Source organism: Perognathus longimembris, chromosome 4, assembly GCF_023159225.1.
Source record: "Perognathus longimembris pacificus isolate PPM17 chromosome 4, ASM2315922v1, whole genome shotgun sequence".
Classification (NCBI taxonomy): domain Eukaryota; kingdom Metazoa; phylum Chordata; class Mammalia; order Rodentia; family Heteromyidae; genus Perognathus; species Perognathus longimembris.
This window is the reverse complement of record NC_063164.1, coordinates 53,182,599-53,203,353: the sequence shown is the minus strand read 5'-3', so window position 1 is coordinate 53,203,353 and position 20,755 is coordinate 53,182,599. Positions and strand designations below refer to the sequence as shown.

The following is a 20,755-nucleotide window of genomic DNA, read 5'->3' as shown; positions in this document are numbered from 1 at the left end:
AACCAAATTCACTTGTTTGTTTGTTTGTTTCTTTTTTTTTTTTTCCATTCTTGGGCCTTGAACTCAGGGCCTGAGCTCTGTCCCTGGCTTCTTTTTGCTCGAGGCTAGCACTCTGACACTTGAGCCACAGCGCCACTTCTGGCTGTGTTTTACATATGTGGTACTGGGGAATTGAACCCAGGGCTTCATGTATATGAGGCAAGCACTCTTGCTACTAGGCCATATTCCCAGCCCTTCACTTGTTTCCAATGGTTAGCTATTTAAGAAAATATACAGAGTTGTATAGTCTCACTATACAATCCAATTTTAGAACTTTTCTAACTTTACAAAAAGATCTCTTGGCTAGGCACTAATGGCTCACACCTGTATATCTAGCTACTCAGTGGGCTGGGATCTGAGGGTCATGGTTCATAGCCAACCTGGACAGGAAAGTCTGTGAGACTCTTTATCTCCAGTAATCACCAAAAAGTCAGCGGGCTGGGGATATGGCCTAGTGGCAAGAGTGCTTGCCTCGTATACATGAGGCCCTAGGTTCGATTCCCCAGCACCACATATACAGAAAATGGCCAGAAGTGGCGCTGTGGCTCAAGTGGCAGAGCAAGAAGAAGCCAGGGACAGTGCTCAGGCCCTGAGTCCAAGCCCCAGGACTGGCCAAAAAAAAAAAAAAAAGTCAGAAGTAGAGCTGTTACTCCAAGTGTTAGAGTGCTAGCTTTGAGCATAAAAGCTCAGGGACAACGCTCAGGCCCTGAGTTCAAGCCCCAGGACCTGAACATATCCCTTCCTTCCCCTTTCTCCCTACAAAAAAGACATCTTGTGTACTTGCATTCACTCCCTGTTTCTACTCTTAACTCTAATAACCACCAATTACTAGCTGTATAGATTTTCCTTGTGTCAGTGTTTTCTGTAAGTAAAATCATGCAGTATGTGTACTGCATCAGGCTTTTTCCACTCACCTTAATGTTTCTGAAGTTCCTCTATTGTTATATCTTTTATTAGTTTCCTTTCAATCAGGGAGTTTGTTGTATGGATAGATCACATTTTATTTATGCTTGCACATTTTTTTCCCTTTCCCTTTTGTTTTTTACTTTCCTTTTGTTGCAAGACTGGGACTCTATACCTTATACTTCGCTCATTTCATTGGCTGGTGCTCTTCCAACTGAGCCATGCTTCTAACCACAAGGGTTTGCTATTTTCTTTTCTTTTTCTTTTGTACTTGGATTAAAAAAATTTTTTTTTCTGGTCCTAGGGTCTTGAAGTCAGGGCTTGGGTGCTGTCCCTGAACTTCTTGAGCCACAGACCCCCACTTCTGACTTTTTTGAGTAATTTATTGGAGATCAGAGTCTCATGGGGACTTTTCTGCCTGGGGTGGCTTTGAATGTGATCCTTATATCTCAGCCTTATGAGTAGCTAGGAATACAGGTTTGAGCCATCAGTGCCCAGCTTTATTTGGACATTTTAAAAGAGCATTCTTAATGATGAAATTATGAGTTTAACTTATAAAGTAGTTACAATATCAAACTTATTAAGGCAAATCAATAAAATTCAAGTATCCTATGTCTTGAACTTAAAATGTACTTAACAAATAAAATAAGTAATTAGAGATTGGCTTTATTTCTAAGAAGTCAGTGTTCTGTTTCTACTTTTCTTTGTATAATAGCTGAAGTCTGGGATCAGGAGTTTGACCCTGTCATGGTCATTCTTCGAACAGTTTACCGTAGAGATGTGCAGTCTGCGATGGACAGATATACGGCATTGTAAGTCCATCAAGTCAATTAGTATCATAATGAAATACTTTTTGTTTATATAGAAAAGTTTTAGGTACAAGATTTATGATATACTTTCAATCTTTGAAGGGAAGATAACCTTAAAATTTTAAGGTTTTTTTTTAAAAAGCAGTTTGGCTAAGATTTATCTAGCAGTCATAAAAAATTTGATGTTAATATGGTAAAAATAATTTTTGTGAAACATAGTCACTACATGACAGGAAAGGAAATGTAGTTGCTGTTTGATTAATAGACTTTTAGACTTGGTTTTATGCTGTTTTGCTTTAGTACCAGCAGAGGAGGTACAAACTTAGAAAAATAGAATGGTCTGATATCAGAGATAATGAATGTCTATAAAAAGTGTTTACAAAACTTGAAAACTGGAGGCTGGGAATATGGCCTAGTAACAAGAGTGCTTGCCTCGTATACATGAAGCCCTGCATTCGATTCCCCAGCACCACATATATAGAAAATGGCCAGAAGTGGTGCTGTGGCACAAGTGGCAGAGTGCTAGCTTTGAGCAAAAAGAAGCCAGGGACAGTGCTCAGCCCCTGAGTCCAGGCCCAGGACTGGCAAAAACAAACAAGCGAACAAAAAACCCCGAAACTTGAAAACTGAACAATGGATGTGAGGAAGGCTTTGCATAATATACCTAGAAGTGGCACTGTTGCCATAACTGCTCTGTCTTTTTTTCTCCCTTCAGGATGGTGGTGGTGGTAGTTAGACATTTTGAGGGTAATAATAATATAATAAATATGTAACAAATTTAATTTCTCTTTCACTTTGTAATGGATTAGGATTGGGTTGAAACTTTCAATGCCTTGAAGTAGTCCTTAGTTTATGTAAACAGCTTAAAAATTTTTAATTGTTATTATAAAGGTGATATATAGAGAGACTACTGTTTTATAAATCAGGTAATGAGTACATTTCTTTTTGGACAGTGTCACCCTATGTAAGCAGTTTTGAAGGGGAAATTTGTATTTAACAGTGCATATTTATTCGATGCTTATTATATGTTTACTGTAAAACATCATTTTATATTCAGTTAACAAACTTTTCATTCTGTCTAAGAAGTTTATTTCTTTTCTTTAGAGAACTGGTACTCAACTAGTGATGATATTCATTTCCCAGGGAGCACTTGACATCAGTGGCGTCTGGTGGATATAAAGATATAAAGTCTGCATCCCATAACCAGAAAATACCTTGGCACAAATGTCATTGGTGCCAACATTGACAAACCTGGTTTAAATACATACTGACATGTAGGCACATCTTTTCTGTGCTTTCTATTCACTCTTGTATCATTAGTTTTAAGATCTTTATGATTTTTTTTTTTTTTTTTTTTTTGGCCAGTCCTGGGCCTTGGACTCAGGGCCTGAGCACTGTCCCTGGCTTCTTCCCGCTCAAGGCTAGCACTCTGCCACTTGAGCCACAGCGCCGCTTCTGGCCGTTTTCTGTATATGTGGTGCTGGGGAATCGAACCTAGGGCCTCGTGTATCCGAGGCAGGCACTCTTGCCACTAGGCTATATCCCCAGCCCTGATTTTTTATTTATAACTAATTCACATAGTCAAAATCATATGCCCAAAGCTGTTTTTTAAAATATATTTTTTAATTATTATAAAGGCAATATACAGAGGAATTACTGTCAGGTAATGAATACATTTGTTCTTGTATAGTGTTACCACTTCCTTTGCTCTCCCACACCAACAAGTTTGAAGTTGTTTTATTACCAACTTTTCCACTTTTCTATTTTGTTTGGTTTTTCTAATTCAGTTTTCTCAATTTGGGTTTGGAACCCCAAACCCACACATTTTAAAATAATTTCTTACAAACATTTCTGAAGCAGTATAATGTTTATTAGCAGCTTGAAAATATGTATTTTAAGAAAATGTGCATTAAACAGTAATAATAGATGACAAGTACACTATTATTAAAACCTTTTATGCATTTCTTGGTAAATTTATCTTTGAAATCTTATGTGAAAATTCTTAAATTCCTCTGACAGTGTTTTATCTACTTAAACACTATTTCCTTGAAGAGGGCATTAGTTTCTATGTAAAACTTAAATTCATTGAAATTTGTTCTTTTAAGAAAAGTCTTTTGAAGAACAATAACCGAAATGGTTGGGTAAATTAAAACTATTGTATTCTCAGACACTATAAGCTTGGTGCCAGACACTTAGTAAGCAATAAATATTTGTTAGATAGGATATATAAAAGTTTTTTTTTAACTTTGTACTGAAAGTTTAAGCAGAAATAAGCTGGATTGCCTGTGTGAGTGTGTGTGTGTGTGTGTGTGTGTGTGTGTGTGAGTGTGTGTGAGAGAGAGAGAAAGAGAGAGCGCAAGAGAGAGCAAGTTTATAATCTTAGAATTTAATTTCTGAAAAAGGTCTTTCAAATCTAGTCCAGCTTCTATGGAAGTGTCTCTGTTGCTGTCACTGGAAAAAGTGATAGGGGAACAGCATAAGAAGGCACGAAGGAGTAGAGGGGATGGTCCTAGGAAAGAAATTTCCATTTCCAGATAACTTTCACAAACAGCTCAGCACTTACAGCAAACTAGTTGTTGAATGAAAAGCCACCCATTTATTGTTAGATGTTAAGTGTGAGGACAGTGAAGCCCTGAGAAGTTCAGTAAAAATGTTTGTTAATGGTAGTGTTGAAAGTATGGTTTAGGCCTTTTCTAAGATACAAAATGACTATAATATAGGGGCTATTGTTAATTCAATTGGAAAGTAAAATTTTTGTACTATAAATTCTATTGCTTCTCATTTCTCATTTTGAAAGTTAATGGCTGTTGTCATTCAAAAATATAATTCTTGAGTTTATGTATCATTTTTGTTCCCAACTGGCCTGTCATTAGGTGTTGATTTCAGTCATGTAAGATTTTTTTTGCTGTCATGTAGCATTTCATTTGCATTATTATTCCATTAATGCTTTTGAAAAGAGCAGTCAGAATGATATATTACCCGCTGTCTTGAACAAATACATAACCTTTGTTTTGTAATGTTTTATTAATGTAGGTGCAATGTATTTGAGAATAATGCTTAAAGCAAAGAAAATAAAAACCAAAAATTGCACTTTTTTTGCCAAACGAAATAAATAGTTGAAATAGCTCATGATTTGTTGTTTTGAAAGTTATGATTCTATAGGAATACTGTATAGTATTGTATGGAAATTTTTTTTTTTTTTTTTTTTTTTTTTTTTTTTTTTTTTTTTTTTTGGCCAGTCCTGGGCCTTGGACTCAGGGCCTGAGCACTGTCCCTGGCTTCTTCCCGCTCAAGGCTAGCACTCCGCCACTTGAGCCACAGCGCCGCTTCTGGCCGTTTTCTGTATATGTGGTGCTGGGGAATCGAACCTAGGGCCTCGTGTATCCGAGGCAGGCACTCTTGCCACTAGGCTATATCCCCAGCCCCCTGGAAATTTTTTTTAATAAAAAGAAAACTTAATTTTACAGCACCCTTAATGAGTCACAGAGGCAGCTTTTTTTCTCTGATGTGTAAATGTTTATTTTTAAGGACTTTTTTCCTATACCTACGTAGTATTTCTTTTATTTTTTCTTTTTTTTTGCCAGTCCTGGGGCTTGAACTCAGGGCCTGAGCACTGTCCCTTGCTCAAGGATAGCACTCTGCTACTTGAGCCACAGCACCACTTCTGGCCATTTTCTATATATGTGGTGCTGGGGAATCAAACCCAGGGTTTCATGTATACGAGACAAGCACTCTTGCCACCAGCCCCTACATAGTATTTATTTCCTATAAAATGTGTCTATTGTTCAGTCTCTATCTTCCAATTCTCAGCACATGTTATTAAGAGCTGATGGTGTTGGTGGAGCCTGTAGATGCTCAATTTTGTTATATGGTGAATTTACGTATGCAGGTTTTTTGAGTGAGATCTTTTCATTGTGGTCAAAGTTCTCAGGGAAGTACTTTCAAGAATTACTCAAAAGGTAGTTTGATTGCTAGTATTCTGTGAGTGGAATGGAAATCAAGGCCTAGGTACTCTGAATCAGATATTTATACTATAGGCTTTAATTTCTTATCCTCATACCCTTAGCCAGGCGTGGGTTTTTACCTTCTCTAGAGATAGTCTTCCCTTTAGAATAATTCTGTAGCAGAAATGGAGAACAATTTCATTCCATTGCAGTTACTGTTAAATAGAGGTGTTGTTGATTTCTTTGCCTGTTTTTAGTATTTTGATGGTGCCAGAGTTTTGAGTTGAGGATCTCACATTTGTAAGATAGTCACTCTATCACTCTTGCCTCTTCTGCTTTAGATTATTCCTACACTTCTCACTTTTTACCTTGGCTGGCCTAGGATCACAGTCCTCATATTCTTCAAGTAGCTGGAATTGGAAGTATGACCACTGTATGTGGCTTGCTTGTTGAGGTGGAATCTTGCTAATTTTTGCCCTGGTTGATCTCAAACTAAGACTTTTCCAATCTCTGCTTCCCAGAAGGGATTACAGCATGTGGGTTTACAGCATGTGTCCCAACACTTGGCCTTTTTTAGTTGGTCATGAGGCTTGAACTCTGGGCCAGGATGCTATCCTTGAGGTCTTCAGCTCAAGGCTATTGCTCTACCACTTTGAGCCACAATGGCACTTCCGGTTTTCTGATGGTTAATTGGAGATAAGAGTCTCACAGAGTCGACCCCCCCCCCCCCTTTGAACCCCAGTCCTCAGATCTCAGCCTCCTGAGTAGCTAGGATTACAGGTGTGAGTCACCAGTGCTCTGCTGGCCATTTTATTTATTTAATCTCAAGAGGTTTTGAGATTCTGAGTATTAAGAAAGACTTACCAGATAAACGATTTGCAGACTTCTCCCATCACTTTGTGAGATAGCTTTACACTTAACTGATGGTCGTTTGCAGTACTGGGAACTGAGCCCAAGGCATCATGTATGCCAGGCAGACCCTTAATGAGGCAAGCACTCTTGCCACTAGGCCATATTCCCAGCCCAGGCAGACACTTTACTTGAGCTTTGCCCCCCAGACCTTTTTTGATCATTGTTGTTGCTGGTTGTGGGGCTTGAATTAAGGGCTTGTGCCCTGTCCCTGGGCAGTCCTCAAATCTCGGCCTCCTAAGTAGCTAGGATTATAGATATGAGCCAAAGGCATCTGACTTCAGGCTTCTGTTTTTGAACTAGGATTTCCCTAATTTTGCCTTGGCTGACTTTGAGTTTGAGATCCTTCTACATCTTTCTCCCAACTAGCTAGGATTCCAGGCATGTTCTACCATGATTACCTTTAAAAAATTGGCTTGTATCATTTATACAAGAGGGGAGCATTTCATAATTACATCTCTACCCATGTTTACACTGTATTCCAATTAATATCAACCCCCTGGATCACATTTCCTGCCCCACTTTCGCTAAGAAATAGTGTTCCCAGCAGGTATCTTTGTCCCATTTTCATAGTTTGCCAATAGTTCATTTCAACAGTATTCAATCTTCTTCTTTCTTCTTGTTTTCTCCTCTTCCTCCTCCTCTTCCTCCTCCTCTTCCTCCTCCTCCTCCCTCCTCCTCCCTCCTCCTCCCTCCTCCTCCCTCCTCCTCCTCCTCCTCCTCCTCCTCCCTCCTCCTCCTCCCTCCTCCTCCTCCTCCTCCCTCCTCCTCTTCCTCCTCCTCCTCCTCCCTCCTCCTCCTCCTCCTCCCTCCTCCTCCTCCTCCCCTCCCTCCTCCTCCTCCCTCCTCCTCCCTCCTCCTTCCTCCTCCTCTTCTTCCTCCTCCTCCCTCCTCCTCCTCCTCCTCCTCCTCCTCCTCCTCCTCCTCCTCCTCCTCCTCCTCCTCCTCCTCCTCCTCCTCCTCCTCCTCCTCCTCCCTCCTCCTCCCTCTTTCTTCTGCGAGTTCTGGGTCTTAAACTCAGGTCCTGGACACTGCCCCTGTGCTCAAGACTAGTCCTCTAGTCCTCTACCACTGGTGCCTTTTCTTTTTTCTTTTTTTTTTTTTTGGCCAGTCCTAGGCCGTGAACTCAGGGCCTGAGCACTGTCCCTGGCTTCTTTTTTTGCTCAAGGCTAGCACTCTGCCACTTGAGCCACAGCGCCACTTCTGGCCATTTTCTGTATATGTGGTGCTGAGGAATCGAACCCAGGGCCTCATGTATTACCTTTAAAAAATTGGCTTGTATCATTTATACAAGAGAGGAGCATTTCATAATTACATCTCTACCCATGTTTACACTGTATTCCAATTAATATCAACCCCCTGGATCACATTTCCTGCCCCACTTTCGCTAAGAAATAGTGTTCCCAACAGGTATCTTTATCCCATTTTCATAGTTTGCCAATAGTTCATTTCAACAGTATTCAATCTTCTTCTTTCTTGTTTTCTCCTCCTCCTCCTCCTCCTCCTCCTCCTCCTCCTCCTCCTCCTCCTCCTCCTCCTCCTCCTCCTCCTCCCTCCTCCTCCCTCCTCCTCCCTCCTCCTCCCTCCTCCTCCCTCCTCCTCCCTCCTCCTCCTCCTCCTCCTCCTCCTCCTCCCTCCTCCTCCCTCCTCCTCCCTCCTCCTCCTCCTCCTCCTCTTCCTCCTCCTCCTCTTCCTCCTCCTCCTCCTCCTCCTCCTCCTCCTCCTCCTCCTCCTCCTCCTCCTCCTCCTCCTCCTCCTCCTCCTCTTCCTCCTTCCTCCTCCCTCCTCCTCCCTCTTTCTTCTGCGAGTTCTGGGTCTTAAACTCAGGTCCTGGACACTGCCCCTGTGCTCAAGACTAGTCCTCTAGTCCTCTACCACTGGTGGCTTTTCTTTTTTCTTTTCTTTTTTTTTTTTTTTTTGGCCAGTCCTAGGCCGTGAACTCAGGGCCTGAGCACTGTCCCTGGCTTCTTTTTTTGCTCAAGGCTAGCACTCTGCCACTTGAGCCACAGCGCCGCTTCTGGCCATTTTCTGTATATGTGGTGCTGAGGAATCGAACCCAGGGCACTCTTGCCACTAGGCCATATTCCCAGCCCCCACTGGTGCCTTTTCTGTTTATGTCATACTGAGGAATCGAATCCAGGGCTTTATGCAAGCTAGGCAAGCACTCTACCACCATGCTACATTCCCATCCCAGTATTCAATCTTCTTTTATCCTCCCTACTACAGGTTTACCTCCCACTCATTAGTTCCATAGAGTATTACACTTGGTTCCTTGTTAAACCAACAAGACAATTATGTATGTAGCTTATTTGCTGAGTTACTTATTCATATATACCTGTCCATCATATAAGTAGTGTCTTTTGGGCCTGCCTTCCACATATAAGTGAAAACATGGTATTTTGTTTTTTTTGGCTGTCTCAGGATGGCCTCTAGTTGCATCTGTTTTCTACAAATGATGTGATTTCATTTTTGTTTAGGGCTGTGTAATAGGCCAAAGTGTGTGTGTGTGTGTGTGTGTGTGTGTGTGTATACACTCAAACTTCTTTATTTGTTGGGCACCTCAGCTGATCCCATAATTTGGTTATTATAACAGTTGTGATAAACATCAATATGCAGGTGTTTTCAGGTTTATTGGTATTCTCCTTTGTATATATGCTGAATAGTCATGCCTAGCGTTTGATCTTTTAGAAAAATAATCATCTAAGGTTAAAAATTTCCTTCCAAATATTGATTCAATTGTATTTCATAATGTTTATAGTTAAGATCCTAGATTTAAAATTTTTTCTAAGACTTCATTCTCTCTCTTCCTCCTCTTCCCCTTCCCCTGTTTTCAACTCTCTCCCTTTCCTCCTCTTTCCCTTTTCTTTCCCTCTCTTCTCCCCCTTCCAGCAACTCACTTGCTAGGCAAGCTATGGCACTCATCATGTTCCTAGCCCTTTCAGACCACAATCCTCCTATCTATACCTCTCATGTAGCTAGGATGGCAAGTATACCACTGTGCCTGGGCTTAATGGTAGATACATGGTTTTGTTAACTTTTTGCCTAGGCTTGTCTAGAACCATGATCCTCCTGATCTCTGTCTCCCAATTAATTAGCTGGGATTAGAAGATTGAAGTTTAAAGCCTACCCAAGCAGAAAAGTCTTCAGGACCTCATCTCCAGTTAACTAGCAAAATGTCACACTGGAGGCATGGCTCAATTGGTAGAATGCAACCCATGAGAGAGAAAGAGCTCAAGGCCCTGAGTTCAAGCCACATTTCAGCCACACATAAAAATGGCATCTACGTGTCTGTAGTTTTTTTTTTTTTTTGGCCAGTCCTGGGCCTTGGACTCAGGGCCTGAGCACCGTCCCTGGCTTCTTTTTGCTCAAGGCTAGCACTCTGCCACTTAAGCCACAGCGCCCCTTCTGGCCATTTTCTATATATGTGGTGCTGGGGAATCGAACCCTGGGCTTCATGTATACAAGGCAAGCACTCTTGCCACTTGGCCATATCCCCAGCCCCACGTGTCTGTAGTTTTGAATTATCTTTTTAAGTTGGCTTTTAGTTTCATTTGCTGTGTGACAAGTGATTAAGGTCCAGTCTGTCTATGTTTGTTTTTTTGCTTTGTTTTGTTTTTTGCCAGTCCTGGGGCTTGAACTCAAGGCCTGAGCACTGTCCCTTGGCTTCTCTTTGCTCAAGGCTAGCACTCTACCACTTGAGCTACAGTGCCACTTCTGGCAGTTTTCTATATATGTGTTGCTGAGGAATCGAACCCAGAGCTTCATGTCTATGAGGCAAGCACTTTACCACTAGGCCATATTCCCAGCCCCTCAGTTTTTTATTGTTGAAATTTACTTTGCGTTTAGTATTTAGCTAACTTTTATAAATGCTATAAATGCATTTAATACTGTAATTTATTTTTTGTGGTACTAGAGATTGGACTCAGAGCTTTTAGCATGCAAGCAAGTGGCTCTACCATTTGAGTTTTGTCCTCAATCTTTTTGCTTTTTTAAAAAAATTAATTTTATTGTCAAGGTGATGTACAGAGGAGTTACAGTTACATATGTAAGGTAGTGACTACATTTCTTGTTATACTTGTTTCCTCCCCATTTTTCTCTCACCTTCCCTCCCCCAACCCAACCTCCCCCACCCCAAGTTGCACAGTTAATTTCCAACATACTGTCTTGTGAGTGTTGCTATTGCATTGGTTCGCCCTTTATCCCTTAAAAAAAATTTTTTTTTTGGTCTGTTTGTTTTTTTGGCCAGTCCTGGGCCTTGGACTCAGGGCCTGAGCACTGCCCCAGGCTTCTTTTTGCTCAAGGCTAGCTAGCACTCTGTCGCTTGAGTCACGGTGTCCCTTCTGGCCGTTTCTATATATGTGGTGCTGGGGAATCCAACCCAGGGAGGGCTTCATGTATATGAGGCAAGTACTCTTGCCACTAGGCCATTTTCCCAGCCCCCCCCTTTTTTTAAAGTCAGAGTTTTGTTGCTGTCTTTGCCTGGGTTGACTTCCAAGTCACCATCCTGCTGCATGTTTTATTTGAGTTTCAGGTTTACAGGCATGCATCATCATACTTGGCAATATTATAAGTGTCTTAAGAACATCTGGTTATTGGGTATTATTTATTTGTTCTTGCCTCATGTTTGCTAATTATATTGTTAAAAAAACTTTTGCTAATTTAGTTTCCTTGGGTAATCAGCAAAAGTATCTTAATATCTTCTGCCACAATTGTGGACTTGTCAGATCATGTAATGCTTTCAATTTTTACCTTTTGTGTGTTGAACTTGCAGTCTTTAAAATTTTTATTTTTTTTGTGGTGGTACTGGAGCTTGGATTCAAGATCTGTCCTTTCTAAACAAGTACTTTCCTGTAGAGCTGTGCCTCCAGGGTGTCCCTGAGCTCTTCAGCTCAAGGCTAGCGCGCTACCACTTTGAACCACAAGGCCACTTCTGGTTTTCTGGTGGTTAGTTGGACATAAGAGTCTCACAGAGTTTCCTGTATGGGCTGGGGATCCTCAGGCTGACTCAGCCTTTTGAGTAGTTAGGATCACATGCGTGCACCACCTGCACCTGGCTCTCCTGCTCTTTTTTTCCACATTATTTTTGTGATTTTTTTCCAGCTCAAGTTTGTGTTTGGGCCATGATCTTCTGATTTTTTTGACTCCTGGTGGAGCTGTGATGACAGGTTTATGTGACCATACCCAGTTTCTTTTGATGTGATGTAGTTTCATGGACTTTGCTGTCTGGACCAACTTGGAACTGTCATCGTTGCTATTGCAGCCTCCAACATAGGTAGTTAGGATGACAGGTGTTTTCCACTGCTCTCAGCTGTATGTTGAGAAAAGATCTTATGTATATGCCCTGGCTAGCCATGAACCCTGATCCTCCCAAGTACCTATGATTACAGGTATGAGCTAATGGCACCCAGTAGATATTGAAGTTATTTGCATGTAATTTACAACAATTATTATGTTCATGGAGAACCTATGGTTTTTTCATCCTTGAAGAGACACACTTATTTTTAAGGGAAAATAAGAAAAAAGTTTTTTTTTTTTTTTTTTTTTTTGCGCCAGTACTACGGCTTGAATTCAGGACCTGGGCTCTGTCTCTGAGTTTGTGCTCAAGGCTAGTGCTTTACTACTTGAGCCATAGTACCACTTCTGGCTTTTTCTAAGTAGTTTATTGGAGATAAGAGTCTCAGGAGTTTTTCTGCCCAGGCTGGCTTTGAACCGTATTTCTTGGATCTCAGCCTCCTGAGTAGCTAGGATTATAGGTGTGAACTACTGCGCCCAACAAGAATTAGCTTTGATATCAATTTAGTCTCTGGGTTCTCTGCCAACTCAAGCACTTTAAAACCACTAACCAGTGTAAGTGCTCATTGTTAATTATGAGAGACTCTACCTTTTTTTTAGTTGAAAAATGCTTTCAATAGGGGCTGGGGATATAGCCTAGTGGCAAGAGTGCCTGCCTCAGATACACGAGGCCCTAGGTTCGATTCCCCAGCACCACATATACAGAAAACGGCCAGAAGCGGCGCTGTGGGTCAAGTGGCAGAGTGCTAGCCTTGAGCGGGAAGAAGCCAGGGACAGTGCTCAGGCCCTGAGTCCAAGGCCCAGGACTGGCCAAAAAAAAAAAAAAAAAAATGCTTTCAATAGGTTTTGTTTTATGTAAAAAATTTAAAAAATACTTTAAATAGTTATAGAAAGATGATGCATCTTGATCAGTAGTTTAACTTCCATTGTTTTTTTGTTTTTTTTTTTTTTGGTTTTGTTTTTTTGCCATTCCTGGGGCTTGAACTCGGCCTAGGCACTGTCCCTGAGCTTCTTTTTGCTCCAGGCTAGCACTCTACCACTTGAGCCACAGTGACACTTCTGGTGCTTTTTCTGTTTATGTGGTACTGAAGAATCAAACTCAGGGCTTCATGCATGCCAGACAAGCTCTCTACTACTAAGCTGAATTCCAGCCCCACCTATTCCATTGTTGTCCCAATCTTTCTCAACCTCAAAGGTTATATTTTATATTTCAATTCAATATCTTCAGTCATTGGTAATAGGAGAAATTTTTGTTTTGGTCAATTGTTATAAAATTTTTTCTTTGCTAAGTACTTCCATTTATATTCTTTTTGTTCATCTATGTTGGTTTTCTTTTCTTTCTTTTTTTTTTTTTTTTTACACTGGTCCTGGGGCTTGAACGCAGGGCCTGGGCACTGTCCTTGAGCCTCCCTGGGCTCAAGGCTAGCACTATACCACTTGAGCCACAGTGCTACTTCTGGCCTTTTCTGTTTATGTGGTACTGAGGAATAGAACCTAGGGCTTCATGCGTGCTAGGCAAGCACTCTACCACTAAGCCACATTCCAAGTCCTGGTTTTCATTTTTATATTCATGTGTCTTTCTAGTTTTCAGCGTAGCTCTTTCCACTTGTTTATTTTTTCTCAATAGAAGAGGAAAATAATGTTGATTGTGTGCAGGGTAGATATATGTTTGCATTTCAAAGTAATTATGATTAAAAATACTGCTTAGTAAAATGTGACAAATTGATTTCTTTTTTTTTTTGGCCAGTCCTGGGCCTTGGACTCAGGGCCTGAGCACCTTCCCTGGCTTCTTCCTGCTCAAGGCTAGCACTCTGCCACCTGAGCCACAGCACTCCTGCTGGCCGTTTTCCATATATGTGGTGCTGGGGAATCGAACCGAGAGCTTCATGTGTAGGAGGCAAGCGCTCTTGCCACTAGGCCATATTCCCAGCCCCTGACAAATTGATTTCTGTAAATCACTGTCTTAATTTTAATTGTGAGTATATCATATAATTTTGGTTTTCTATTGTTTTTACAGTTTAAAACAGAGTGGAAAATTCCCTGGAAATCCCTGGCCTCCCTATAAGAAAAGAACATCACTCCATCCTAGCTATAAAGGTCTCATGAGACTTTTACACTGTAAAACTTTACACATTGTGCTGTTCACTCTGCTTTACAAGGTACAGTACTAATTTGAATAGAATGGCTTAAATTAGAATTTTGTACTTCTCATGTAAAAGTTCTCAAGAAATAATATATACAAGTACCACTTACAAAGCAAAGTGCATTAATACAGTTAAGATGTATAAAGATATGTTATAATTGCATGTTTGTGACTTCCAAGTTGAAAATAGCCACATTCCTACACTATTCTTTGTGGGAGATTGTTCATCTTGTTCACCTTCAAGTAAGGATATCTATAGCTACTATAGACTAAGAAGTAAAATGTGGTGGCACCACAGGTGTTATGGAAGGAACTAAGGGATCAAACAACCACTGATCCTGCTAAATGACAAAACTGAAATGGCAGCTTTGTAGAGTGACCTATGTTTCAGATGGTTCTCTTTGTTTAATTTTTTCTCACTAATATTATGGCACAGTGATTAGAGTAGGGCTCCTATATAGCAATATTGAAAACATTTTTTCTGAACACGTTAGAAATACAAGAGACTTTTACTTTCACTTTGTGTTATACAGAATCTTTCTCTGGGTATTCTCATACAAAACTGACATACTCATTTGATTAATAGCAAATTTGTCCTAAGAAATTATGTAAAAAGTAGAGTATGTGTTAGTATGTGAATATGCATGTGTTTATGTGTGTATATATGTATGTATGTGTAGACTTAGATTTCTGTGATCTAATCTGCATGAGACAAGATAAAAATAAGTATGTGTTGTATACATAAAATAACTGCAACACCTGTCAATGTACACATAAGAATTGTGCAGTTTGGAACAAGAACACTCATTGTTTCTCTTCTCCTTTAGTTTGAAAAAGTAAAACGTAGAGGCATTTCAAAGAAAAGTGAGCATGCACTAATTGCTATGTACAAATAATTTTAAATTAAGAAAATACACATTAAATTTATTCAAGTAGACATTTTTAGTTTTTCCCTGTCTTTTAAATTTCTGTACTCTTTCCTTTCAACTTTTCCTGTGACCAATTTTCATTTCACTTACAAATGAAGTTACTTTGATTGAGATGTAAGACGACTGATGCTTCAAAAAACTGTCTAGAAACATTTATTTTTATTACTTTCCAAAAGGATTATTCAGGAAAATCATTTAAAGTGTTCTTTTCTTTCATTAGAATTTCTTTTAGTAATAAAAAGTTGTTTGTGTTCATTTTACAACTAAACATTTGAATTTTTTGCTCAGTGCTAGATTCATCTTTTAAGTGCTTTATACATTACTTTAAGTCTAGCAGAAGACTTCTATGAACAAAAGTCCTGTTATTCTCATTATTCAGTATGAAAATTAAGTTTTGGATTTTAAATAACTGGTTCAAGTGGTGAAATTGAGTGTGGTTTAGCTTATCAATAGCAATTAATTCTTTTTTTTTTTTTTTTTTTTTGCGCCAGTCCTGGGGCTTGAACTCAGGGCCTGAGCACTGTCCCTGGCTTCTTTTTTGCTCAAGGCTAGCACTCTACCACTTGAGAGCCACAGCGCCACTTCTGGCTTTTTCTGTATATGTGGTGCTGAGGAATTGAACCCAGGGCTTCATGCATGCTAGGCAAGCACTCTACCACTAGGCTACCTTCTCAGCCCCAGCAATTAATTCTTGAAAAATGGAGGAAGCCTTAACTGTAACTGCCTTACCTTCTTTTAAATTACATTTTTAGGTTTCAAGATTTGCTGAATGTAAAGCAGAATATGATCAAACGGACCAAAAAGTCTGTTTTGTTGTTTTAAGGCATAATGAAAAAATTAAAAACTAGGTTTTGATAGTTTTTCTGACTAACGGCAATTATCATAAAAGTTCTTTAATTGATATTTAGCAAGGCATGACTCAGTAGTAGAGTACCTGCCTAGCAAGAGTGAAGTCTTGAATTTAAACCTTATTACCTCCAAAACAAGGTAGGTTTTGAGAACCTATGTTCTTCACAAATTTGCCAAACAAGAGATGAATGGAAAAGCTCTCTCCGAAATTAAATGTTAGGAAGTCAGTTGGATGAAGTCTTTATTTTTTTTATAGTTATAATAGATTAGGTCCTAGTTAACTAAGTTCTCTCCTCATGCTCTTAGCCATTTGGACGATTTCTGTCAGGCTCAACCTGTTCTCTTCTCTTTTTGTTTTCTATTATTTCACCTACAACTGATAGTACCACCTCCTTCAGAATACCTTCTTCTTTTCCTTCTGTCATTTGGCTAGGATTTTTTTCTAAAGAGGACAAGATAGTTGCCTAGTCATTTTTTTCTTAAAGTATTTTAGGTATTTCTGATCAGTAGTCTCTTATACTATATTTAATGAATGTTTAGGGAGCCCTGAAATTCTCTAAAGAGATCCATAAGACTTGTATACATTGTGAGATCTAGATATAAGGTCAGTATCAAGTTTTCATCAGTGATGATTCTCTTCTAATCATCTGTTTCTCTTTCCTTCATATAAACCTCATATTAACGTATGTGTTTGGAACAGCCATATCCAATATGCCGAGGCTCAGAGCTTGAATGGTTTTTGTTTTTTTTTTTTGCCAGTCCTGGGCCTTGAACTCAGGGCCTGAGCACTGTACCTGGCTTCTTTTTGTTCAAGGCCAACATTCTGCCACTTGAACCATAGCGCCACTTCCAGCTTTTTGTATATATGTGGTGCTGAGGAATTGAACCCAGGGCTTCATGTATATGAGGCGAGCACTCTTCCCACTAGGCTATATTCCCAGCCCCTCAGAACTTGAATTTTGCAGATAGATTCTAGGAACATTAATGTTTCAAAAGCACTTCTTTTTGCTCCCAGTTATATGCTAGGTGTTATATTAAGCACATTAGCATTTGTACAAATTATACTTTAACAAATATTTATCTGGTGTCCTTGTCCTCAGAAGACTGTCAGCAAATCAGGACATTAAATATTATTGTTACTTTATTAAGTGCTGATATATTTATATTAATGATTTTAGTGGCTTGTGTAATGTGTCAATGTTTATGAAATATGAAAGTTTCTATTTGTAGATAGTGCCTAAAGTCTTATGTAATCTTTAGAGGACATCTATAGTTTGGTTTTAGTGTGTCTTTTTCTCAAGATGTAATTTTACTTGAATTCTTGGTTTTTATGTATTTGTATTTTTTTATGTGTTCAAATGTTTTTGGGAAAAATAATTAGGAGAATTCTCTTCCCTTTTCAAAGATTCTAATGGATCATCAAAATCTCTCAGAACATGTGCTCTGCATGGTTTTATATCTGATTGAACTAGGACTTGAAAATTCTACTGGAGATGAATCAGATGAAGAAGTAAGTATTTTTTTTTTATATATTTCAAAATTTTTAGATAGGAGAAAACCCCTGTCTTTAGGTAGTTGCCAGGCCAGTGCATAAGTAAACCATATTTTTCGACTCATCTTGAAGTAGTATACCTGTAGCTTATTCATATTTCATATATTCATAAGATTCATATATTCATAAGATCTAAGTAGCTATTGGAAGTTTTTTTTTTTTTTTTTTTTGCCAGTGCTGGGCCTTGGACTCAGGGCCTGAGCACTGTCCCTGGCTTCTTTTTGCTCAAGGCTAGCACTCTGCCACTTGAGTCACAGTGCCACTTCTGGCCGTTTTTCTATGTATGTGGTGCTGGGGAATCGAACCCAGGGCTTCATGTTGAGCACTCTTGCCACTAGGCCATATTCCCAGCCCTGGAGGTTTTGATCTTCAAATATATATGTCTTTTAGAGATTTCATTCAGGGCTGGGAATGTGGCTGGGAATGTGCATGAAGCCCTGGGTTCAATTCCTCAGCACCACATAAGCAGAAATGGCTGGAAATGGCACTGAGGCTCAAGAGTAGACTGGTAGCTTTGAGCCAGAGACAGTGCTCAGGTCCTAAGTCTAAGCCCCAGATCTGGCAATCAATCAATCAATCAATCAATAGATTTCATTCATATTGGCACTATTTTATTTATGGAAATTTTGTTTGTTTTTGCCAGTCTTGGGCCTTGAACTCAGGGCCTGAGTACTGTCCCTGGCTTCCTTTTGCTCAAGGCTAGCACTCTGCCACTTGAGCCACAGTGCCACTTCTGGCCATTTTCTATATATGTGGTGCTGGGGAATTGAACCCAGGGCTTCATGTATATGAGGCAAGCTCTCTTGCCTCTAGAGGGCCATATTCCCAGCCCCTATTTATGGAAATTTTGAATTTGGGATTTATCATTCACATAAAAAAGTTACTCTAAGGAAAGTAGTTAATCTATTTTTTTTACTGTTAGATTAAGAATGCTACTGGTAAATAATGATTAAGACTGTAGTATAGAATTATATTACTTTGATTAGTGCTTATTTTTAGTAACACAATCTTTCTGAAAACATTTTAAGGTTAACAGAATAAATGTTATGGGACAGTGTTTACTTAAGAATGCAAGTTATTTCTGGGCTCTGGTGCCTCATGCCTCTTATCCTTCTTAGCTGCTCAGGAGGCTGAGATATGAGGATCCCAGTTCAAAGCCAGCCCAGGCAGAAAAGTCCCTGATATTCTTATGTCCAATAAAAGAAAAAGCCAGATGTGGTGCTGTCGTTCAAGCTTTGAGCACAAAAGGCTCAGCGACAGTGCCCAGGCCCTCAGGCCCTGAGTTCAAGTCAGGAGGGGGGTGGGGCGGGGTGGGGGACAAGACCAAAAAAACCTCCCCAACCCCCCACAAGTTGTTAATATACTTGAGGGCTTTGGAAGTATTATTTTGAGAGAAGCACTTGTTACAAATTAGTTTTACAATTGTAAGATTCTTCTCATTTAAAAACAGAAAGTATAACACAGCATGATACAGTCAGAATATGTAAAGGGAAAATTAGGCAGTACTTTTTAAAAAAAAGTCCATGTTGAGTCAACATATATTCTTCCTTAGAAAAAGTTTGTAAAAGTTCATTAAGATTCCTTCAAGATTTGTAACCATCCTGTTTCAACAAATCCCAAATACTTTTTTTCTTTCTTTTTTTTTTTCCTGTTCCAGTACTGGAGTTGAACTTAGGGCCTCATGCTCTTGCTTTTTCTGTTCATAGCTGGTGCTCTACCACTTTAACCACACTTCCATTTCCAGGTTTTTGCTAGTTAACTGGAGACCTCTGGCCAATCTGGCTTCGAACTGTGATCCTTAGATCTTACCCTCTGGAGTAGGTAGGGTTACGGTCTGAGCCACCAGTGCCTTCTCTGAGAGATTCTTATTTTCAATTAACTTGAAAAAAAATTGGAAGTTGGAGCATGGCCCAAGTGGTAGAGCACCACCCATGAGTGAAACATCTGAGCAAGTATAAGAGGCTCTCAGGTCTCAGTGTCAACACCAAAAAAAAAAAAAAAAAAAAAAAATTCTCCAAGGCCAAGTCTTATTGTGGTTGATTATTTTCAGGCTTACTTTCTTCATTAGTTTGAAGTAGCACTATTTAATCATGAATTATTACTAAGGGCCAGTGGTGTTTTGTAATGTCAAGTATTTCCAGATTGAAAGTGGTATTTTTCATGATAGTTGGCTAATTCCAGAGAAACTTGTTCCTTTATTTTATGTTTGAATTTGGTTATTTTCTTACCCATTTTATAATTAGTGGGTGAGACTGTTCAGGAGTATGGCAGGCTTGTTAATTTTCCATTGAACCTAAGACCTGATATGACAAACTTTCATATTTATTTTTTAAATGTTTTAGGTGACAGTGGGTGGACCAGAACGTTGTCATGACAGTTGGTTCCCTGGCAGTAACTTAGTATCAAATATGCGACACTTTATAAACTATGTTAGAGTGAGAGTTCCAGACACTGCTCCAGAAGTGAAGAGAGATTCACCTGCAACTACTAGCTCTGAGAGCTTGGGTTCTCTTCAAGTAAGTGCAGAAGTGATGGGAGAAGAAAAAAAATAAAAAGGAAAACCTTCATCATGTTGGGATACATTGTTTATATTACCATATGATACCTAAAAGAAAAAAAATGTGATTATAGATAACTAAAAACTGTCTTTTATTTTCTCTGATATATCTAAGCAACTTCTGCCTCACCAGTCTTTATCCTTTAATCTGTCAGAGTTCACGACGTCCTAGAGTTCTTCAAAGAGAGGTAGATGTGTATGATGTTTGCATTAACGTAATATGGCTTTAACTGTAACTGGGGAACCACATCCAAGTATTGTGTGTGTGCGCGCGCGCATGCGCGCGCATGTGTGTGTGTTTGCTTAATATTGTTAAAATTAAAAGAAGTTTCTTCTGCAGTTTTTATGTTAACAGGATGATTTAAGCTTAATTTTAAAAAGAAAGTTTATATTATTGACCCCTAAAATAACATTGAGAATTTAATAGTGAATTTTTCTTACTAGTGTTAGAGGTATTTTGTAGATAGTACATTTGGAATTGCAGTAGTATTACTAACATCTTATAAATGATTTCCCAAATCAGAATAATTTAATTGCTGGCAGCATGCCCATTTAAAAAAGTTTTCTTTTGCTTATATGGCAATTAATTAACTTTTATACAGTAAGCTTACAAAAAATTAGGCTAGTGTTTTAGACTTATTTTGTAAAATAGCTCTGTCATTGCATGTAGCTTAATTTTAAAAAGTAGAAATGAAAATCTTGAAATGACATGTTAAATAATTACATGTAAGCAGCTTTGATTTCTACAAACTAGATTATTGTGAGTAGATATAATCGAATTGGCATTTTTCACAGTACATTCTATATGTAGAGAACTTTATTTCTGAGG

General features: G+C 39.2%; 1 protein-coding gene across 1 annotated transcript in view; it reads left to right on the top strand.

Annotated features, from left to right (window-relative positions):
- The window catches only part of Ubr3 (ubiquitin protein ligase E3 component n-recognin 3), a 155,140-nt gene that overhangs the window by 65,554 nt on the left and 68,831 nt on the right, over positions 1-20,755 (top strand). Inside the window, exons 18-21 of the mRNA XM_048345753.1 lie at positions 1,658-1,754; positions 13,914-14,055; positions 17,223-17,327; positions 19,712-19,885. Coding sequence (XP_048201710.1) covers positions 1,658-1,754; positions 13,914-14,055; positions 17,223-17,327; positions 19,712-19,885 — 518 coding nt within the window. The remainder of the gene's footprint in view (positions 1-1,657; positions 1,755-13,913; positions 14,056-17,222; positions 17,328-19,711; positions 19,886-20,755) is intronic.